At 37.6% G+C, this 18,155-nt stretch overlaps 1 protein-coding gene across 2 annotated transcripts; it reads right to left on the bottom strand.

The window, feature by feature from the left end:
* Positions 1–1,935: 1,935 nt before the first annotated feature.
* Positions 1,936–17,992, bottom strand: clpxa (caseinolytic mitochondrial matrix peptidase chaperone subunit Xa). 2 transcript variants are annotated; one of them, XM_036586044.1, is made up of 14 exons: positions 17,512–17,991; positions 16,523–16,674; positions 16,247–16,364; positions 13,500–13,654; positions 13,067–13,229; positions 12,082–12,123; positions 9,472–9,648; positions 8,294–8,458; positions 8,070–8,158; positions 7,609–7,773; positions 7,007–7,309; positions 5,605–5,697; positions 5,413–5,519; positions 1,936–4,528 (listed from the first exon to the last, which is right to left on the bottom strand). In XM_036586044.1, the coding sequence occupies exons 1-14, from the start codon at positions 17,564–17,566 to the stop codon at positions 4,438–4,440; spliced, it is 1,875 nt and encodes a 624-aa protein (XP_036441937.1). In that variant the 5' UTR covers positions 17,567–17,991; the 3' UTR covers positions 1,936–4,437. The 2 variants fall into 2 exon arrangements, with proteins under 2 accessions (XP_036441937.1, XP_036441938.1); XM_036586045.1 differs by lacking the exon at positions 12,082–12,123 and having other exon boundaries at positions 17,512–17,992.
* Positions 17,993–18,155: the final 163 nt, after the last annotated feature.

Raw genomic sequence — 18,155 nt, 5'->3', positions numbered from 1 at the left:
GTTTTTAAAACGGTCGCGTTTATATGGAAGCCCATTTTAGTCACTGGAAAATATAGCCATTTAGTAAGTCATAATAATGAGATACTATGTCATAATTATGGAAAACTTTCGCATTATTATTACTGAGTAAATAAAAAAAAAAAAGAATATATTTTTCTCCAGAGGCTTCCATACTTTTACGGACTCTAAAGTAGGGAAGAAACGTTACACAATGCAAATTTCATTAACGCCGATACATATTAAAGGGAAATTCCACCGATTTTCCAAAATTTCCGCGTTATTTAACGGCCAAGACGTAAACAAAGTCATTTAGAGTGATTTGGTGTAAAATGCTCGGTTCTAGAGAAGAATTGTTCACAGTGGTGGTGATAGGAACCAGACGTCCACCTCTAAAAGCTCCCTCACAGAAAGTTATTACATGAAATAGTTATGAATACACAACCTGATGTCTGAGATTTACAATAGTTTTTAGAAGCTTCTGGACCAAGACATATATTTTTAAATTCCATTAATCGTGGAGGGGTACATTTAGAGTGTTGTGAGACAAAATAGTCCCCATAGAAAACTTATTATTTTCAGATTTTCAACTATTTTACCATCTTAACATTCCATATAAAAAGTTGCTACACTTTTACACCAAACCACTCTGAATGACTATTTTTACAAACCGACCACTGAATTGTGCAGATATTTTGAAAAATAGGAAAAATAGGTGGAATGACTTACAGGTCACATAAAATGCAGAGCAGAATAACCATAATTTAAAAATAAGAAAGAGAATCATAACTATAAACAAAACAGCTCTACATGTTCCTGCTTGTGGATTTTTCTCTTGAAAAAAAGAAAAAAAAAAATCTAATCCCTTCACAAAATGGTTAATATTAATATTTCAATACTTGTATTGGAAATCAAGGGAAAAAATAAAATACAAAAATATGTAGTACATATTCTATGCAGTGTGTAATTACAATTACATGCATTGAAAATATTTTTCTCATGAATGTCATGTTATGAACTATACTTAGACAAAGGGAAATTCTACAAATTTTTCAAAAATTGCATAATTAATTCATTCAAAAGTAATTCAGAGTGGCTTGATGTAAAAAGCACCATTCTAGTCAAACTTAACGAGTCAGAATTGTTCACAGTGGTGGTGATAGGAACCAGAAGTTCAAGCATTTAATATGCCACTAAAAGTTCCCTCGCACCAATCGTTACATTAAGTGTTTTATGATAGTTCTGAGATAAGTAGCTGGCCTAAACATTTTGAAAAATACATTAATGGTGGAGAGGTATATGCAGGGTGTTGTAAGGCAAAATAGTCCCTCCAAAACTGGTTTTAAATTGTACCACTATTTTACCATTATCAAAATTACATATTAACTCAAATGACCGTGTAGGTTGACTGGTCATTATGGATTGTAAATAAAATGGCTACATTTGTGTTGCAGAGTTTGTGAGCCCTGGTTCATGTCAGCACCACTGTAAAGAAATCTGAGTCACTTACAGTGACTACACTTCAAGTTATACTCTGAATGGTTTGTTCATGTTTGCATTCTTGGAAATAACTGGGAAATTCTAAGTTTGGAAAATGCACAGTAGAATAATAGGATCTGACAAAATGAACCAAGTTTAAGAAAGGTAATTTACTGTAAACTATTAACGAAACAGCCCCTCTACAAGCTCCTGCTTGTGGCTTTCTCTAAAAAAGAAGAATAAAACCCCTTTAACAATAAGTTAAAATTAATCTTCAATTGTAAAAAGTAACAAAACTGCAATATATAATATTTGTTCTGTACCACTGACACAGCAAAACCAGTGGGCAAAACCATATTACTGTCTAATACACTTACCAGCTATCTATCTATTTACACAGAAGTAAACAAGCATTTGATTAATACAATAATAATGTGGGAGGAATGAATCTAGAGCCGATTAGAAAGTGAAGGACAGCTTTTATTAATCCATACATTTTACAAGACAGCCTACAAAAGACTAGAGGCCTGGGATCAAGTCTATTCATCTCAGAGTAAGGGTGCTGATCTAGGATCAGTACATCAATTAGCTTTCTGCAAGTTATTGATTCATGTAACTTGAATCAAGGAAATGAACTGTAAAGCTGGGATATTTCTCAATTATGCATGATATGGACAATATATTACATTTTATTGCTACAGATTGAGACTAATACATGTGGCAATATATTAAAAACTCATCACTGACTGGTCTGCATTATTGTGACCACAATGTGCATTGATTGAAGATCTAGATTCATTGCAACACCCTCCGAAACACTTGTCTTGAGCTGCGATTGGTTAGGATGCTCACAGCACACAGTAAAAACATTATGAAGGGTTAGAAGACTAATTTGTACATTGTAGCATTCAGTGATATCAGTATTGCAAAGACCAGTATTGTACCAACTAGCAAAGTAGATTGGAGTGAACAAAGAACATGTTTCTCTCTCCTGAAGCACTGATTTACAATCATATGCGAAGGTTTGAAGACCTCAAATTTGATTAAATTTTATTGAGTGAAAATAAGTTAACACATCCGCTAGAGAGAGCAAATTTACACATGCCATTTTTCTGCAAAATGTGCACAATGTCTATTTATTTGATGGTTTTAAAGCTGCACTATATAAGTTTTTTAATTGAAAGCAGTAGCATTACTTAATAAGGAGAGTAAAAAAAAAAAAACTTAAATATATGTTAATATGGTCAAATTATGTATTAAATGTCACATGCACGAGCTTAATTGGTACGTCTGGCTGGATGTTCAGGTCTCAAATGTAAAATTAACATGATATCGATGAAGATCTGATGACCAACAAAAGCAGATAATTCACTCACGTCCTCAAAAAACATGTTCTTCGCCAAGTTCTGAATTAGTTCTCTTTGAACACTCTTTCAGCGTGCTCGCAATCATCAGATTCATCTGCTCGGGGAAGGGGCCCAAAGCACAACCCACATTTCAAAATGTTCTTCCACTTGTTGCATGCAATTACATATTTTCACCAGAGAGGTCTCTAAATCCCCAAATCTTACAGTGTAACTTTAACATACTGGAAAAAAATAAAAAATAAAATATAAAATGTGCCATAATTTTTTGATTATGATGTGCCCCCTCCCCTCAATTTGTCCTCTGTAAAGGATGTGCACTAATTTTCACTTCACCAGGGGCGACCAAACTTTTGTATATGACTGTCGTTGGGCAAGGGGCAGATGACCCTAGATCAAAACTTATTCTGAGAAATCAATACACACGACCCTGGCTGGGAAAGAGCTGAAACTCTTTAAAAAGTCTGAATTACAGACTAATGTGCTTGCTCATATAGATCACGTAGGCAGGTAATTTAGATGCACAACACAAAAAAACAAACTACACATTTTTGTGTGTAGAATGTGCCGCACCTATTGAACTAATGCCAATGTCTTTATAGAATGTCTTCAGTCAGAATGGTTGGTGATGTGGCTGATTATTCTGGCTTATTTAGCTCTCCAACTTGCACAGGCATGTATTTCACAAGCATTAGAATTGCTTCTCTGGGATCTCGACTGATTTATGCTTGCGGATTACATCCACATGCAACAAGAGAGCAAAAAGGTAAGCCGCAGAGAAAGATAAGAGTCGTTTTTGGAGGAATTCTGGATGTAGTCTTGGGGGAGAACCGTCTGTGTTATGGCAATAAGACATTTCTCTTATTTCAGCTCTTCAGCAGCATATCAACAGCATTCTGGAAGATTCTTCAGCTTCCCATCATAAACCAGTCCATGAAAAGACAGACCCATGCACAAAAATACTGCAGCATGGAGGGTAATATTGCAGCAGCAGATACTGATATACAGAACTATAAAAACCCTTTACAAAGTTGTTTCAGTAAGAACCTCACATACAGCCATTGAGATTCCCTAGAAAAAACAGCCTTGTGTTTCACTGTCAAGAGATTTACACGTATAAAGAAACAAAGTACCTCAGCTGGTAAACAGAATTACATTTGAAATGCGTCACATTATGACAAATACATCATAGCCTATGCAGGAAAAATGAGTTGTGAGTTTATGACAGGAAACTATAATCTTTATCTTCTCATCCCCATTCAAACCAAATGAAAGTGAACAGTTCATAAAAATGAAAACACCATCTGTTTAGTAAGGAACAAAATAAATTCCTTTACATTTAATATTAACAGTCACTCACTGGGAAGCATAACTCAGTGTACATTTGGTTTTAAATCATTTGTACTTAAGAAAATTTAAATATGGAATAGTCCACACTAACTTACAGATTGTCATTAGAACGGATCATATAGGCCTACATAATATCTATGTGTAAATGGACCCTTGGGACTGGTGAGGTGACTAATCACTTACTTATTAGACCGAAATAAACATCATTCGGAGCTTAAATAAGGAGATTTGTTTACGTCGGCTGGTTTTAATTCTTGGCTGCGTCAGCCTGCCGGGCCCAGTTGTCTTCTTCAATTCCAGAGTCGTATTCCTCCTCTGCTGCCTCTTTTGCTGGTGCTCTGCAGAACAGACAGCATTTACTTCTTTTAATACTTTATTAAAATTTTACAAAAACAAGATTAAACCATCGTTAAAGCCCACGGAACTTATTATACTTTTTATGTGGTTTTTTTCACTTAAGCTTGGCTGGATATTTAATATATAACTCAATTTTAGAGTCAAACAAACATTTTTAATATTTCACAATGTTTTGATAGCCACTCTGATAGAAATAAAGATTCAGTGCTGGTACATTTTTCCCATCATCAAGGTACAAACATAAGGTTTAAATGTGAACTTTAACTAAGTTTTTCATAATGGAAAAGTACATATTTGTATGTTTTCATAACCTAATGATTTAAAACAATAGAACAATAAAATAAAAAGCCTGCAGACAAGATGGGGTGTGTGGACAACTTAGAAAACTACCGAAAATATAATTTCAGTGGATTATGGTACAATTATATTGCCTGACTAAAGGTACTGAGATGTACCCTTGAGGGAACCACCCCAGTGACAAGAGAGGTACTGCTCCAGTGACAGTTGTGTATGTTTTTTTTCTGAGTGTATGGACTTAAAACAGAAAACACAATATTGCATGAATGGAAAAATGTAACTTTTATAGATAATATTTTTTAGTAATTCCAAAGATTTAGCAAAACACCATTATGGCAGTTCAAAGCACAATTTCTTGCATCACTTGACCACAGTGAAAACATTCAACCTTCAAGAAAACCACCAACACTTTCTCTACTTCCTCAAACAGCATGACCAAGCAAAAGTGGAAAAAAAAAAAAAAGAAAACCGATATATTACATCAATAACTAAGATGAACATTGTCTTTGGAGACTTTCCAAACTTGATGACTAAGATTTTTATAAAAATTTCTAGTATGTGCTCTCACCTTACATAATGAGGCTCTTCTTTTCCAAATACCACATCCTTGTTTATCTCCACAGCTACAATATCAGAATGTGGCACTTCAAACATGGGGTCCAGCAGCAGTTTTTCCTGTTAGAAGAAAATAACATGAACCACACAAGGCCATCAGTGAGGATGGGTCAACTCAGGAGATGCTTTCAAGTGAGGTACTCACCATTATTGACCGAAGCCCACGAGCACCTGTCTTACGTTCCAGTGCCATTCTGGCGATCGCCCGCAAGGCATCTGTGGTCACATTTAGGTCACACTGAAAGGGATGGGAAGACGGACAGCGTAGGGAAGTCAGCTCTACATCTTCATTACAGTTGCATTTTACCCATTTTATTAAAGGGACACTTCACTTCCTACATAATTTCTTAATAAAAATGTTAACAGACATTTAGAGTGATATAATGTGAAATGCTCTGTTGCAGAGAAAATTACCATTCAGAATTGTTTACTGTGGTGGTGATACCTCTGAAATGTACATCACAAGAAACTAAGTACAAAGGTTTTATGATAGTTTTGATTAGGAACGCATCAATATCGATGCTGGTATCAGGTATTGGCCCAATCCTGTGCTCATTTACTCTTACTCAAATTAAAAAAGAAAAAAAAAGAAAAAAAGAAAAAAAAATAAGCACATACATCACATCCGATACCACCTGATACCATGTGACGTAAGCCTAGAGTATGCTGCCACACTAACGAAAAAATGACTCAAGCTGAAGTTGAATGAAGGTCTGCTGATGCTGTGGCAGTGGGACACAAAGTCGTTGATGCACTGTGCAATTTTAGCCCATTTTAAAGCACACTGAGGATTTAACTGTTAAGGTACATTGCAATGATTTTCACTAACAACTACTTAATTCTAAGCTGGTTACTCATTATGGTATCGGTATCAGCAAGTACCAAAAAAACACATACTCGTACTTGGTCTCAAAAAAATTGTATCAATGCATCCCGAGTTTTGATATGAGGATTTGGCCTAAAATACATATTTTTAAGCATATTCATAGTGACGAGCTACACATACTGCATTGTAAGACAAAATAGGCATGGCGACCCCCGGTTCCTATCACCACCACTATAAAGAAATCTGAGTCAGCAAGCGTCTCTACAATGAACCACATCACATCAAACCACTCTGAATGACTGTCTACATCTTAACCATTGAATAATGCAAAAATTATGAAAAACTGATGGAATTTCCCTTTAAGCCCCTAAACTACAGGCTTATTGTTCTGTTAATAAATCTAAACTGATTAGCCTTATTCAGTATTTACTACATATTATTTAGTAAGTTTTTCAGGTTGTAAATCTTTGATCTTAGAACAATTCTATAGTGAGTAGTGAATAAAGAATTAGAATGTTCTATAAATTATGCAGTTTAATCACCACTTGCAGTGTATATCATCATGAATTTTTATACCCGTAGATGAAAGTTATGTGGGAAAGAATTAAAAGCATGGGCTCACATACAGACCTTGTTTAATTGTGAGGTTGTTTGTGCTGGACAGGCAACAATTCAGCAACACTATGGAAGTGAAAGTCATGCCTGTGTGTGTGTTCCTCACCTTGTCCATGCTGAAGAGGGCCTGGTACTGGCGCACCACAGCATTGCGGGGTTCGGTCAGGATGCGCACGAGCGTGTCCTCGTCCAGGCTGTGCAGCGGCACCACCACTGGCAGGCGGCCCACAAACTCCGGGATCATGCCAAACTCGATGAGATCTCGTGCCTCCACAAGCTTCAGGAGCCGGTCTTTCTCCTCAATCTCGGCCACCGCGTCCACCTCACCGCCTGTGATGTTGGCCACATCGGCTGCTGCTGCTGCCCGTCGGCCTTTACCCAGATTAGATGGTGCACCAAAGCCCAGGTACTAAATATGTAAATTATAAATGATAGTGTAAGGTTACAAAGCTAATGTACTATCTTGCCACAGTATAACATCTTCAATTGTTTAAAAGTTGTGTCTGTTCTGGTCCAAACTCTGGATTTCACTAATGGTTAATCAGTCAGCTGACTGAACCCCAAATGGCTTTGAACTATTCTGGTGTAAATGCTTCCTGTACAGCACACTGTACAGGGGAGCAGGGAATTATTTGAGATTCAGCCACTGACTATGCCTGGCTATCCCACTGAGTGAAAAAAGTGTCTCAAATAGCTATGAAAACAAACCTTCTCATTCTTTCTTCTGCTGATTATGCGATCCAGTCCATTAAAAGCACCAGATGCGACAAACAAGATGTTTGTAGTATCGACTTGCACCGTCTCACCTCTCAGCTTCCTGGTGTTTTTCTCAGGAACATTCACAATTGTGCCTTCCAGAAGTTTGAGTAAACCCTACCAAAACAATGCATAACAGACAGCTGTGCCATCACATGTACTTTATTTATACACTGCACAGAATATGAAGTATTTTACACCACAAAATATTTTATTTCAAGTCAAAAAGTTACACTAAAAGGATAAAGACAACATGTTACAATCAGAGGGTGATACAAGTGTTTATGTAAAAGGTAAATATTTTGGTCAATGAAGAGCTGAAACCCCAGTTTTAAGCAGCGTTTATAACCCAAAGCTAGAGAGAGTCAGGGGTTGTGTTAGTTAAGCACTGACGATTTATTCTGATGACTGACCTGCTGAACTCCTTCTCCACCAACATCTCTAAGCTGATGGATTCCAGGCACGCTGCCAATTTTGTCCACTTCATCCAAGAAAACAATGCCTGCGAATGAAACAATTTAGGTCAGTACACTTTGGAACACACACATCTTTTACAAGATAGAACCATCCCCCAGTAAGGGCAATTCTTGAGAAAAGTGGTCAGGTGCACTGCAAGTATGATCCTAAACCTTCTTACCCTGCTGAGCTTTCTCAACGACGTAGTTGGCGTCCTGCAGTAGTTTGGCAATGACCGATTCTATGTCCTCTCCCACGTAGCCAGCCTGCGTGAGGGTGGTGCAGTCACAGATTGCAAAAGGAACATCCAGGCATTTGGCTAGAGTTTGGGCCAAGAGTGTTTTGCCTGCAATACAAATGCCAAAGACTCACTTTTACAATTTCGTTTCGTCTTGTATTTGAAAAGTTTTTGGACTGCTAAAGATGAAACTACAGCATATGTGAACACATCATTGATGTCCCAAAAAAAAAAAATAAAAATTAAAACCCACAACATGTATCAAAAAAATAGTAACTTTTTCAGGAGAAAACAAAAACTTTCTGAACTTTTACCGCAACTTAATGTCAAGAGATTTTATTACAAGTAATTTTGGAGCACTTCCATAGGCCCATTCATCATTAATGGAATAAAAAGCTACAATATACTACTTATTATTCTCAGTACAGTATACAATACACCACAATTAATAACTAGGGTGGGCGATATGATGATATGGTATTATTACTTATTGCAATTTATCTCAATATTAGCTATTGTGATAACGGTCACAAAAAAAAAAAATATTTATAACTGCAGTAAACAACAAACAGTGGTGACACACTGCCAAAATAACGTCATAGCAGCACAAAGCTGACTGGATGTTATGCTGAACTCTGGAAAAAACCTCCAACTCAGGCAAAATTCCTTTAAGTGAAATTGGGGCAGTGCATGATAAACAGTAAAAATACTCCCTTTAACTTCTAAAACATTCGTTAGAAACAAATGTTTTTAGTTTAAGCTGTCTTAAGATGCTCAAATAACATGCTTTACCTGACAAACATCAGTTTTGCTTTAATGTTGTTCCTGAGCAGAAACACTGGAACACATTAGGATTGTAAGTCAGACGCACTTTTTAAATTTGCCAGAACTATCCCTCTGGGGCATCGTGCGAACTTCATAAAATACTAAACATTGTGACATGAACCTTCATGTCTTCAAACAGAATAATATTACATTTTGCCATTCTGCCTATTCCTTTTATAATGTACTTATGTTCCAATACTGCATTTATGTAGTCACTGCTTCAGCACTAGTACAATATACCCCTCTCCCCCAGCCCCATGCGCTAAGCGCTGTGAGAATTATGAGCTCAGTCAGACCAGAGCCAGTGGGGCCCAGCAGCACAATGTTGCTCTTCTCCAGTTTGATGTCTGTGTGGTTGGAATCGAGCACTTCTCCTCCTCTCCTCTCCTGAGGAGCCTGCTGGTTCACCTGCTGCTGCATGGAGGCTCCCAAAGCGTTACCATGGGGGCTGATCCCCGCAATCTGCAGCAGCTCTGAAACAAGCACAATAGAAAGACAAGACTAGGCAAGGTGGTTTACACAGAATCTTCAGAGAACAGCATTACCTGAATGTACGTTCAACCAAAGGATGGACTTTTTCAATGTTAGGTACTTGCAAACATTGTGGAGTGCTGATAAAATCTTATGGTGATAAATCACATGCTACTCAATTATGACAGGAGTTTTTAAATCACTTTGAGGACAGTACAACCTCATTTCCAAAACAAATTGGTACGCTGTGCAAAAACGTAAATAAAAACAGAGAGCAAGGATGTGCACATCATTTACACCCTATATTTAATTGAAAATAGTACAAAGACAACATATCAAATGTTGAAACTGAGAAATTGTATTGTTTTTTGAAAATATATGTCCATTTTGAATTTGATGCCAGCAACATGTTTCAAAATAATTGGGATGGGGGCAGCAAAAGAGTGGTAAAGTTGTGTAAAAAAAAACAAAAACAAAAAAAAAACAGGTTGATTGGCAACAGGTCAGCAACATGACTAGGTATAAAAAAAAAGAGCATCTCAGGGAGGTTGAGTGTTTCAGAAGTAAAGATGAGGAGGGGTTCACCACTCTGTGAAAGACTGCGCAGCAGGCAAATAGCGCAACAATTCAAGAATAACGTTTCTCAGCATAAAATAGCAAAGAACTTTTGCTTTTCATGATCTACGGTACATAACATTTAAAACACACACTAAACTCTACAATGCCAAGAAGGAATTATACATAAACAGGATTCAGAAATGCCGCCGCCTTCTCTGGGCCAAAGCTCATTTAAGGCACCACTGAAGGCACCATTAATGTTTAATGATAAGTATACAGGTTTTGTATAGAGTCCAACTGGCCTGCACGCCACCCACTAAAACATTAGGCACATTACGAAATGAAAAACTCAGCAGCTGAAATCCCATGTCAAACAAGAATGGGAAAACAATTCACTATCAAAACTTCAGCAATTGGTCTCCTAAGTTCCCAAACACTTCGAGTGTTGGTAAAAGAAGAGGTGAGGCAACACAGTGGTAAACATGCCCCTGTCCCAACTTTCTTGTATCAAATTCAAAATGTGCATCATTTTCAACATCTGTTATATTGTCTTTGAACGATTTTCAATTTAATACAGGCTTTAAACAATATGCAGATCATTGCATTCTGGTTTTGGTTACATTTCGCACACTGTCCTAACTTTTTTGGAAAAATGATTGTACAGGCAGCATCAGCCATTACTACATAATTTAAGTCTTCATTCTGGACTGCAGTGTGATCTGTTATTTGGCCAACTACATGCTATTTGACAGTGATGTGATAGTTGTGATAGATATAATTTGAGTACCAAATTACAGATAGATAAACTATACAACTTTTTTTTACACAGGGATAGTCTACAAAGAAATTGGGCAATTGAACCCCTGGGCTCAGATAACTTTTTGGCCCTCTAGAATAATTACGCTTGGGCACTTTTTCAACTGGTTTACTAGCAACAGACAAAAGCTTTTGTTGCTGCTTTCTTTCAAATGAACAACAGCAGGGACTGAATGCTGCTTGGCCAGCATGACTGAACCAGAGAGGGGATCTAAAGGGATTTCCTGTCACAAGAAGCACCGCAAACATCAACTGAATGAAAGTGTCTGATGAGTGAAGGGAAGAAATACAGAAAAATAATACAGATAAAACAACAGTTAATGATTAGACAGTGGCAACAAAAAAGCAAACACTAATTGTGCAAGAGAACATCAGGAATGTCCTGAAATCTCTCAAATAATCTAAAGAAGCTGTCTAAACGTCCTCGGAAGTGAAACAAGTACCAAAAAAACAAAAAACAAAAAAAAAAACAAATACACAGCAATTTTGAAACAGTTAACATCACTGTTTTTTGTCAGCTACAAACAATACTTCTCTTGTATAGATGTTTCCTGGTGACGTGATCATAGGAACACTTTGGAACTTCCCGAGCGAGTTCATTTAGAAATGCATGTCCTTTGCGCTGACGTTGATAAAGGGTTGCATAACACCTCCAAAGCCAGAGTCAAACGAGGTTACTAGGACTCTTACTCTTACCATGCTTGGCTGAGAAATTGGAGCTGATGGGCCAGGAGCCCACTGTCTTTCAAACGCATTTCTACTTATGTAACTCTGAAAACTCAACCAATCATCTATTCACCACCCTACTACCACAGATCAACAATGGAAATGAATGGAAATGAATGGAAATGAAAGGAAACGAAAGACAGACAACCACATATGGACACAGTTCTTTGGCATTTGTACAACAAAGCAACTCATGAACCAAACCAAATAACCAAATTAAAAGAAACAAAAAAATGAAGGGAATCATTTTTCCTGCAGGTTTGGATAAATTATAGGAAGCATAAGGAAAAATATATATACACATAAAAAAATTATGGGCATTAACACACACTTACTTGTGAATCTGTACTCATCCTCCCGACGTCTTAGCTCTAGCTCTACAGGAAAAGTTACAATGACAAAGACTTATAATGACATCACTACCGTTAAGCACAACACATTTTACTCTGATGAACTAAACTTTCTTGTGCAGCACAGCTTATAAAATCTTTTTAAATATTGTACAAATGCCAAATCACAACATGTACTGAAGGTTCCTGAAAGGGAGAAATGGGTCAATAAATATGTCAGTAGAAATAAAATGTAGCCAGTTAGGAGCAACACAAGATATAACAATGGCTAAGATGTGTTTTATATGCTATCTGCAAATAATTATAACAAAAAATAGGGCCACATTCAGCAGACCTTTAGGCCAATCAGACTGAGAGTCATTGTACAGAGCACTATGGCTACATATTCATGCTGTTCATGCTATGTTTTGGCAGTTTCACTACTAAAAGCTCTTGGCCCACTATTACAACAATCCTACTCAGTGGGTCTTTTTATCTTCTAACCAGCTACAAACCACGGCAAAAAGACCAGTCACAAAGCTTATATCAAATCTGGTCAAACATGGAAGTGACCAAGTGATTTATCAGACCCTTGAAATGTGTGGTGCAGTTAATAAACAAACTAGCAACCTTGCCAGGGACATCCTGACCTCAAAGGAATGCTCTAGTGTTTTTCAACCTAGGCTCTAATAACTGCAGCTATATTGACTACCACAGCATTTCTTTTTACTTAGAAAAAACAAACAACCAGCTGCAGAAAAACAGACCAGACGCTAGAGGGAAGGTGCGTCAGCAGTTGCTCATTACCTTAAATTCTTTCTTAAGTACAGGGACACTTACTATGACTTCAATGTCAAAATTATTGTCTGTAGTAAAGGACCATGAAGTACAAATGCCGCAGATAGAGGTTACATTAAAATTAACATGCTGGAGCATTCCTTTGAAATCCAGTCATTTATGTTTTATACATCAGCATGTGTTAGCCACAAACCTCGGGGTGTGAGGGAGCCCTGCTTCTCCACCTCCACCTGCTGCTGTCTGGAACCTGCCGGCATGTTGTTGTAAATCCGCTTGTAGTGGTTGTACACAGCCACTGACAGCACCTTCTTCGCATGGGCCTGGCCTACAACATACTTATCAAGGTAGGTGTAGATCTAATTTAGGGGGGTAAAAAAGAGGCACATCTCAAAACAGGTTTTCAGTCCAAATCAATCCATTCACTGATCTGGAAAAACTTCACTCAGAAAATGTTTATTGCTTTAATAGCAAACTAGGCTAAGATGCACCGGTTAGCATTACACAAGGACAATAATGCAAACTGGTTGCCACAAGATTTTATTAAGATAGTATTAACTACTTTTGAGGAGAGTGCTCCTATCAGCTTTACAATTGGAGACATGAAAGATCTCATTATGAATCAGTACCTTCTTGGGAGGTGGTGGTGGTTTCTGTTGGAAGGCCAACTTCACAGCTTCAGCAGCTGATTCTGGGTCTTTATTCAGACTTTTCTTCGTGTCTGTTTCCGACAGCACCACGAAAAAGTGATGGCATTTTTCACATTTGACAAACCTAGTTGAGGCTGAAAAAGAAACATAGCATCATCAGTTAATCATAGAAAGCTACTAATTTCAGAAGATACATGCCTTATATGCTAACAGGTACCAACCTAAATACCAGCTCAGTTTACTTCAGTGTTCTTTGAAGATGCGATATCTGAATTCCTAGAGAGATACTAGTCAAACTCTTTACTGGAGCATAAGTAAGTGGTGCAAGTTGTAATTTATCATTATCATAAACTCTCTCACATTACATCACAGTATCTTATCTTAATATGCTTTTCTAAGCATATTGTGGGAACTGTTAGTGCTTTTTAGGGCCCATATCATGTAAAAACTAATTTCCATTCCATTGTAAAATATAAGAGTGTCATAATATGTAAACCTTGTTTAAAGTTTCAAAACAACTATTCACTATCCAGTCCATACGGTCCACATATGGAAACTCTGCTGCAAAAACAGCTTGTTTTGAACTCAATGTGATATGACCAACTCATTTGCATTTATCATTTATCCACCTATTAAGCCTACAACAGTTTAGCTCCGCCCATTCAAATTAAAATTCTAAGTAGCGTTTTAGCTGAGACAGCTTTTTGAAGGAGGAACAATAAAGAACAGCCAAGCAGGACAGAACTCATTTATGTCAGTCTTAAAAGAACAGCAACAAAAACAGCCTGATTAATTACAAAGGATAAAGAGAGACTGGAAAATGGTCATGTAAAATAAATTACGACAATTTCTGGGACATACAAAATGTACAAAAATAAATTACAGAAGAATGTTTTTGAGCACTATAAAAACACTGACCAACTACACGGATCATTATAAAGGGAGCATAATTAGGCCTGTTTAATTGCGTTTAGTGCGCTGAATAAAAGCTGCTGTTTTTGCTAGTATTTTTCATGCGACTGGTTCTTTCTTGTCTGTTCCAACGTATCAAACCACAGAAAACGTAATTATCATGTATCCTATTATATTTTTTTTCTCATCTTATCCACACCTAGCATAAAGACTCTTTTGTAGTAGAAAGGCAGAAAGCAGCCGGTTGGAAAGTTGTCATTATATTTCTAAAAGCAGTAAAATTGGTGTTCAGTGGGACAGTGGCTGTGTAACATAGCATCTGTCCGGTTCAATGCTTTCCAGAAATCTCAACTCAAGAGCAGAGAAGTAGCCTCAGTGCTGGCGGAGGTTGAGAGAACTACTGAATGAACGCCACCACTGGAAGAAGTGGCCTGTAGTTATGCAAGCAGTTTATTTTTAGTTTCAAAACAGTTTGTCCATTGTACAGACTAACATTGCACATGGACAAACTGTCCAGAAGGCCAACTGACACAGTAACTTTGAGGCATGAGGGTCAGAGGAAAGCTTTAATAACCTGTAGCAACACCATTTACTGTATACTTAAAAAAAGATGGTTCTTCAAGTTGTTTAGTACAGAAAATGGATCTAAATAGAACCATGAACACTTCAGATTGATGGAGAATGTGTAGTAGAACCTTTTTGAAAAGGGTTTTATGTAGCACCCAAAAGCGTTCTTCTATTGTGAAGATGTCAAGCACATAACAATAGAAGAACCCTTCTGGATGCTATACAGAACCCTTTTCAAAAATGTTCTAAATAGATCCATATACAGCACATTCCCCATTAACCTTTCAACGATGCAAGTAAACCATTCAGCAGGTTCTTTAAATGTTCATGCTTCTATATAGAACAATTATCTTTTCTAAAGAGCCCTTGAATAATTATCTTTTGTAGATCAAATATAGATATACTATAAGTCCAAAAGTACTGAACAAGAAGTAAACAATATAATAATACTTTATCACTACTGTGATCAGCTGCATCACAACATGCTTTTCAGAGCAACGTTTTATTACAAGAACTGCATAATATATAAATAAACAGTATTTGAAATGTTCAATAAAAAACAATCACTGTACTCAGTACTAGTGCCTTTTTATCTGTTCCAATGTATCATAATTCAGAAAAACTAAATATTTTGATACACAATCATGTATCATGAAGTTGTGATATCATTGCGATATCAAACATTGCCATATCGCCCTCCCCTAGTCCAGATGCTCCTTCTAATTAGAGAATTCAGCTATTCAGCTACTTAAAGATGTTCCCACTGCTGACGCAAGTGTTCAACTACACACACACACACACACACACACACACACACACACACACACACACTTTGTATAATCTCCATAGAAAAGCATTTCTAACAGAATGGGACAGAAGCTGCACATGAGCCTAAGGTTACCAGGCCCAATGCCAAGCGACAGCTAGAGGGGTATAAAGCCCATTTAATACCTAAGGAACAAGTTGGAGTGAAATTTTTGATCCAGAACTAATCATCCAACATCTGTACCTGACATTACTAATGCTCTTGTGGCTGAAAGCAATCAAATCCTCACAGCACTGTTTCACCATCCAATGTTAAGTCTCCCCAGAAAAGTAGAGGCTGTAACTGCAGCAAAGGTGGGGCAATAAAACTCCCTATCAATACCTATGATTTCAGAAGAAAATGCTGGATGAGCAGGTGTCTACAAACTCTTGGACATACAGTGTGAGTCGATACACAGCTCAAATACAAACACAGCACTCACAGACAAAGGTTTCCACGTGTGTGCAGGGATCTCCGCATTTAGGGCAGCGAAGCTGACTTCCACCTTTCCCCGAGTTGCCCGAGCCGGATCTTTTCCCACTTCCTTCACTCACAGACTTCTGAGAAGAAAAAGGAGCAAAACAAAGGAGGTGTGTGTTACTTCCCTTTACACTTCCTTGTTAACAGTGGCATTAAAAAAAATGAAAGATCAGCATAAAAAGAAAGGGATGCATAAAGAAAAAAAAAAAACAGAAAAAATGATTAAAAAAAAGGTTACCTTTCCACCATCTCCATCTTTTATCCCATCTTTAGATGCATAGAACACAGATGTCTCTGAGAAGGGTCTGACAGGGACATTACGGCTCAGACGAATTTCATGACATCCTGCTCGACTCAGAGTGAGCAGCTGTAATCTTGAGCCAGAGATTCCTGAGCAAAAAGAGGAAACTGTCACTTTAATCTCACTGTAATCATAATAACACTAATGGCCCCTGTTAACATCAGCTAAAACCTGAGATCAAATGTACAGACTATATTTAACCTCAAACCACAAGGACTGTCAAAACAATGTGACTAAATACAGTGTACTTGTATCACACTCTTAGGTTAGTAAGGGAAATGGTTCTATTTAGAACCCTGAGTTCAACATGAAACTATTTATTGCTTAAATGGTTCTCTGCATGGTGAAATGGTTATTCAGATTAATGGAGAACATGCTGTCTATGGTTCTACCTATACAAAACCTTTCTGAAAATGCTTCTATATACCACCAAAAAAATGTTGCTGTCAACCTTGCAACAGCAGAAGAACCTTTTTGGTGCTAAATAGAACCATTTTCAAAACAACTCCATATAGAACTGACTTAGCTAGGTTACGTACAACACATTCTCCATCAATCTGAAGGACCATTTTACCACGCAAAGAGCCATTCATCTATCAAATGGCTCTATGCAGAACTCATAGTTCTAAGTAGAGACATCCCCCTTACTAAAAAAGCTTTAAGAACCATCTTTTTTTAAGTGTGTAACGTTACTCATCATGCTAACGGCTGTCAGGTTGCTAACTCCAGTTTTTTTGCTAAAACATTGGTTTACAAAAACTTAACAGTTCCTTAGAAGCTCGTCTACTGTGTTTGAAATATTTTTCTCGTCGTCCAACCCGACAAAAGTTAACTTCTACTGACCAGCCAGCTATCAGTCTAGCTCAGTGCTAAGCTAAGCTAAGCTAAAGTTAGAGCTGTACAACAACATAATAAACATGTCTCACCTTTATGTGCTGAATTTATGATCAGTCTCGCCGCTGAAGTGCAGGCACAAGACATGATTTCGCGGCTTAGCTTACTTCTTGTGCAGCTGGACAATAAGGAAGGCAGCTAGGTCAGCTAACCAGTGAAATATCCAGAATAAAATAACAGATTTCTAACCGGCTAACCAGCTGTATACCATTACCATTCAGTTAGCTGGTAAGCTAACGTTAAGACAGCTGCTAATGGTAAAACTGCAGGTCCGCTGCTGCCCTCCTTAGTCTGATGCGGTGAACACGAAAATATCACAAGTTGTTTTAGGAAACGTCCATGGAGAAACGAAGCTAACCGCAGCCTGCTCCCGGGGACAGGGCAGAGCCGAGCTACGCTAAGCTAAGCTAAAGTAGGCTAAGCTAAGTGGCTAACCGAGTCGGAAAGGTTAGCTGGGTTAGCTGAGCTGCTGTTGGTTGTGGTCAGAAAAGCATGACGATAGCTTGTTGGAGCGTACAAGGTCTTACGCACTGGCTGTGATTGGCTGCGTCTCAAACCACATACAACCACACTGATTATACTACACACTTAAAAAGATGGTTCTTCAAGGGTTGTTTAATAAAGCCAATGGTTCTATTTAGAGCCAATTCAAGTTTAAAGGGGAACTTAAAAGGAC

Source organism: Colossoma macropomum, unplaced genomic scaffold (assembly GCF_904425465.1).
Source record: "Colossoma macropomum unplaced genomic scaffold, Colossoma_macropomum, whole genome shotgun sequence".
Lineage (NCBI taxonomy): Eukaryota > Metazoa > Chordata > Actinopteri > Characiformes > Serrasalmidae > Colossoma > Colossoma macropomum.
This window is presented reverse-complemented; position numbering and strand designations above follow the sequence as displayed.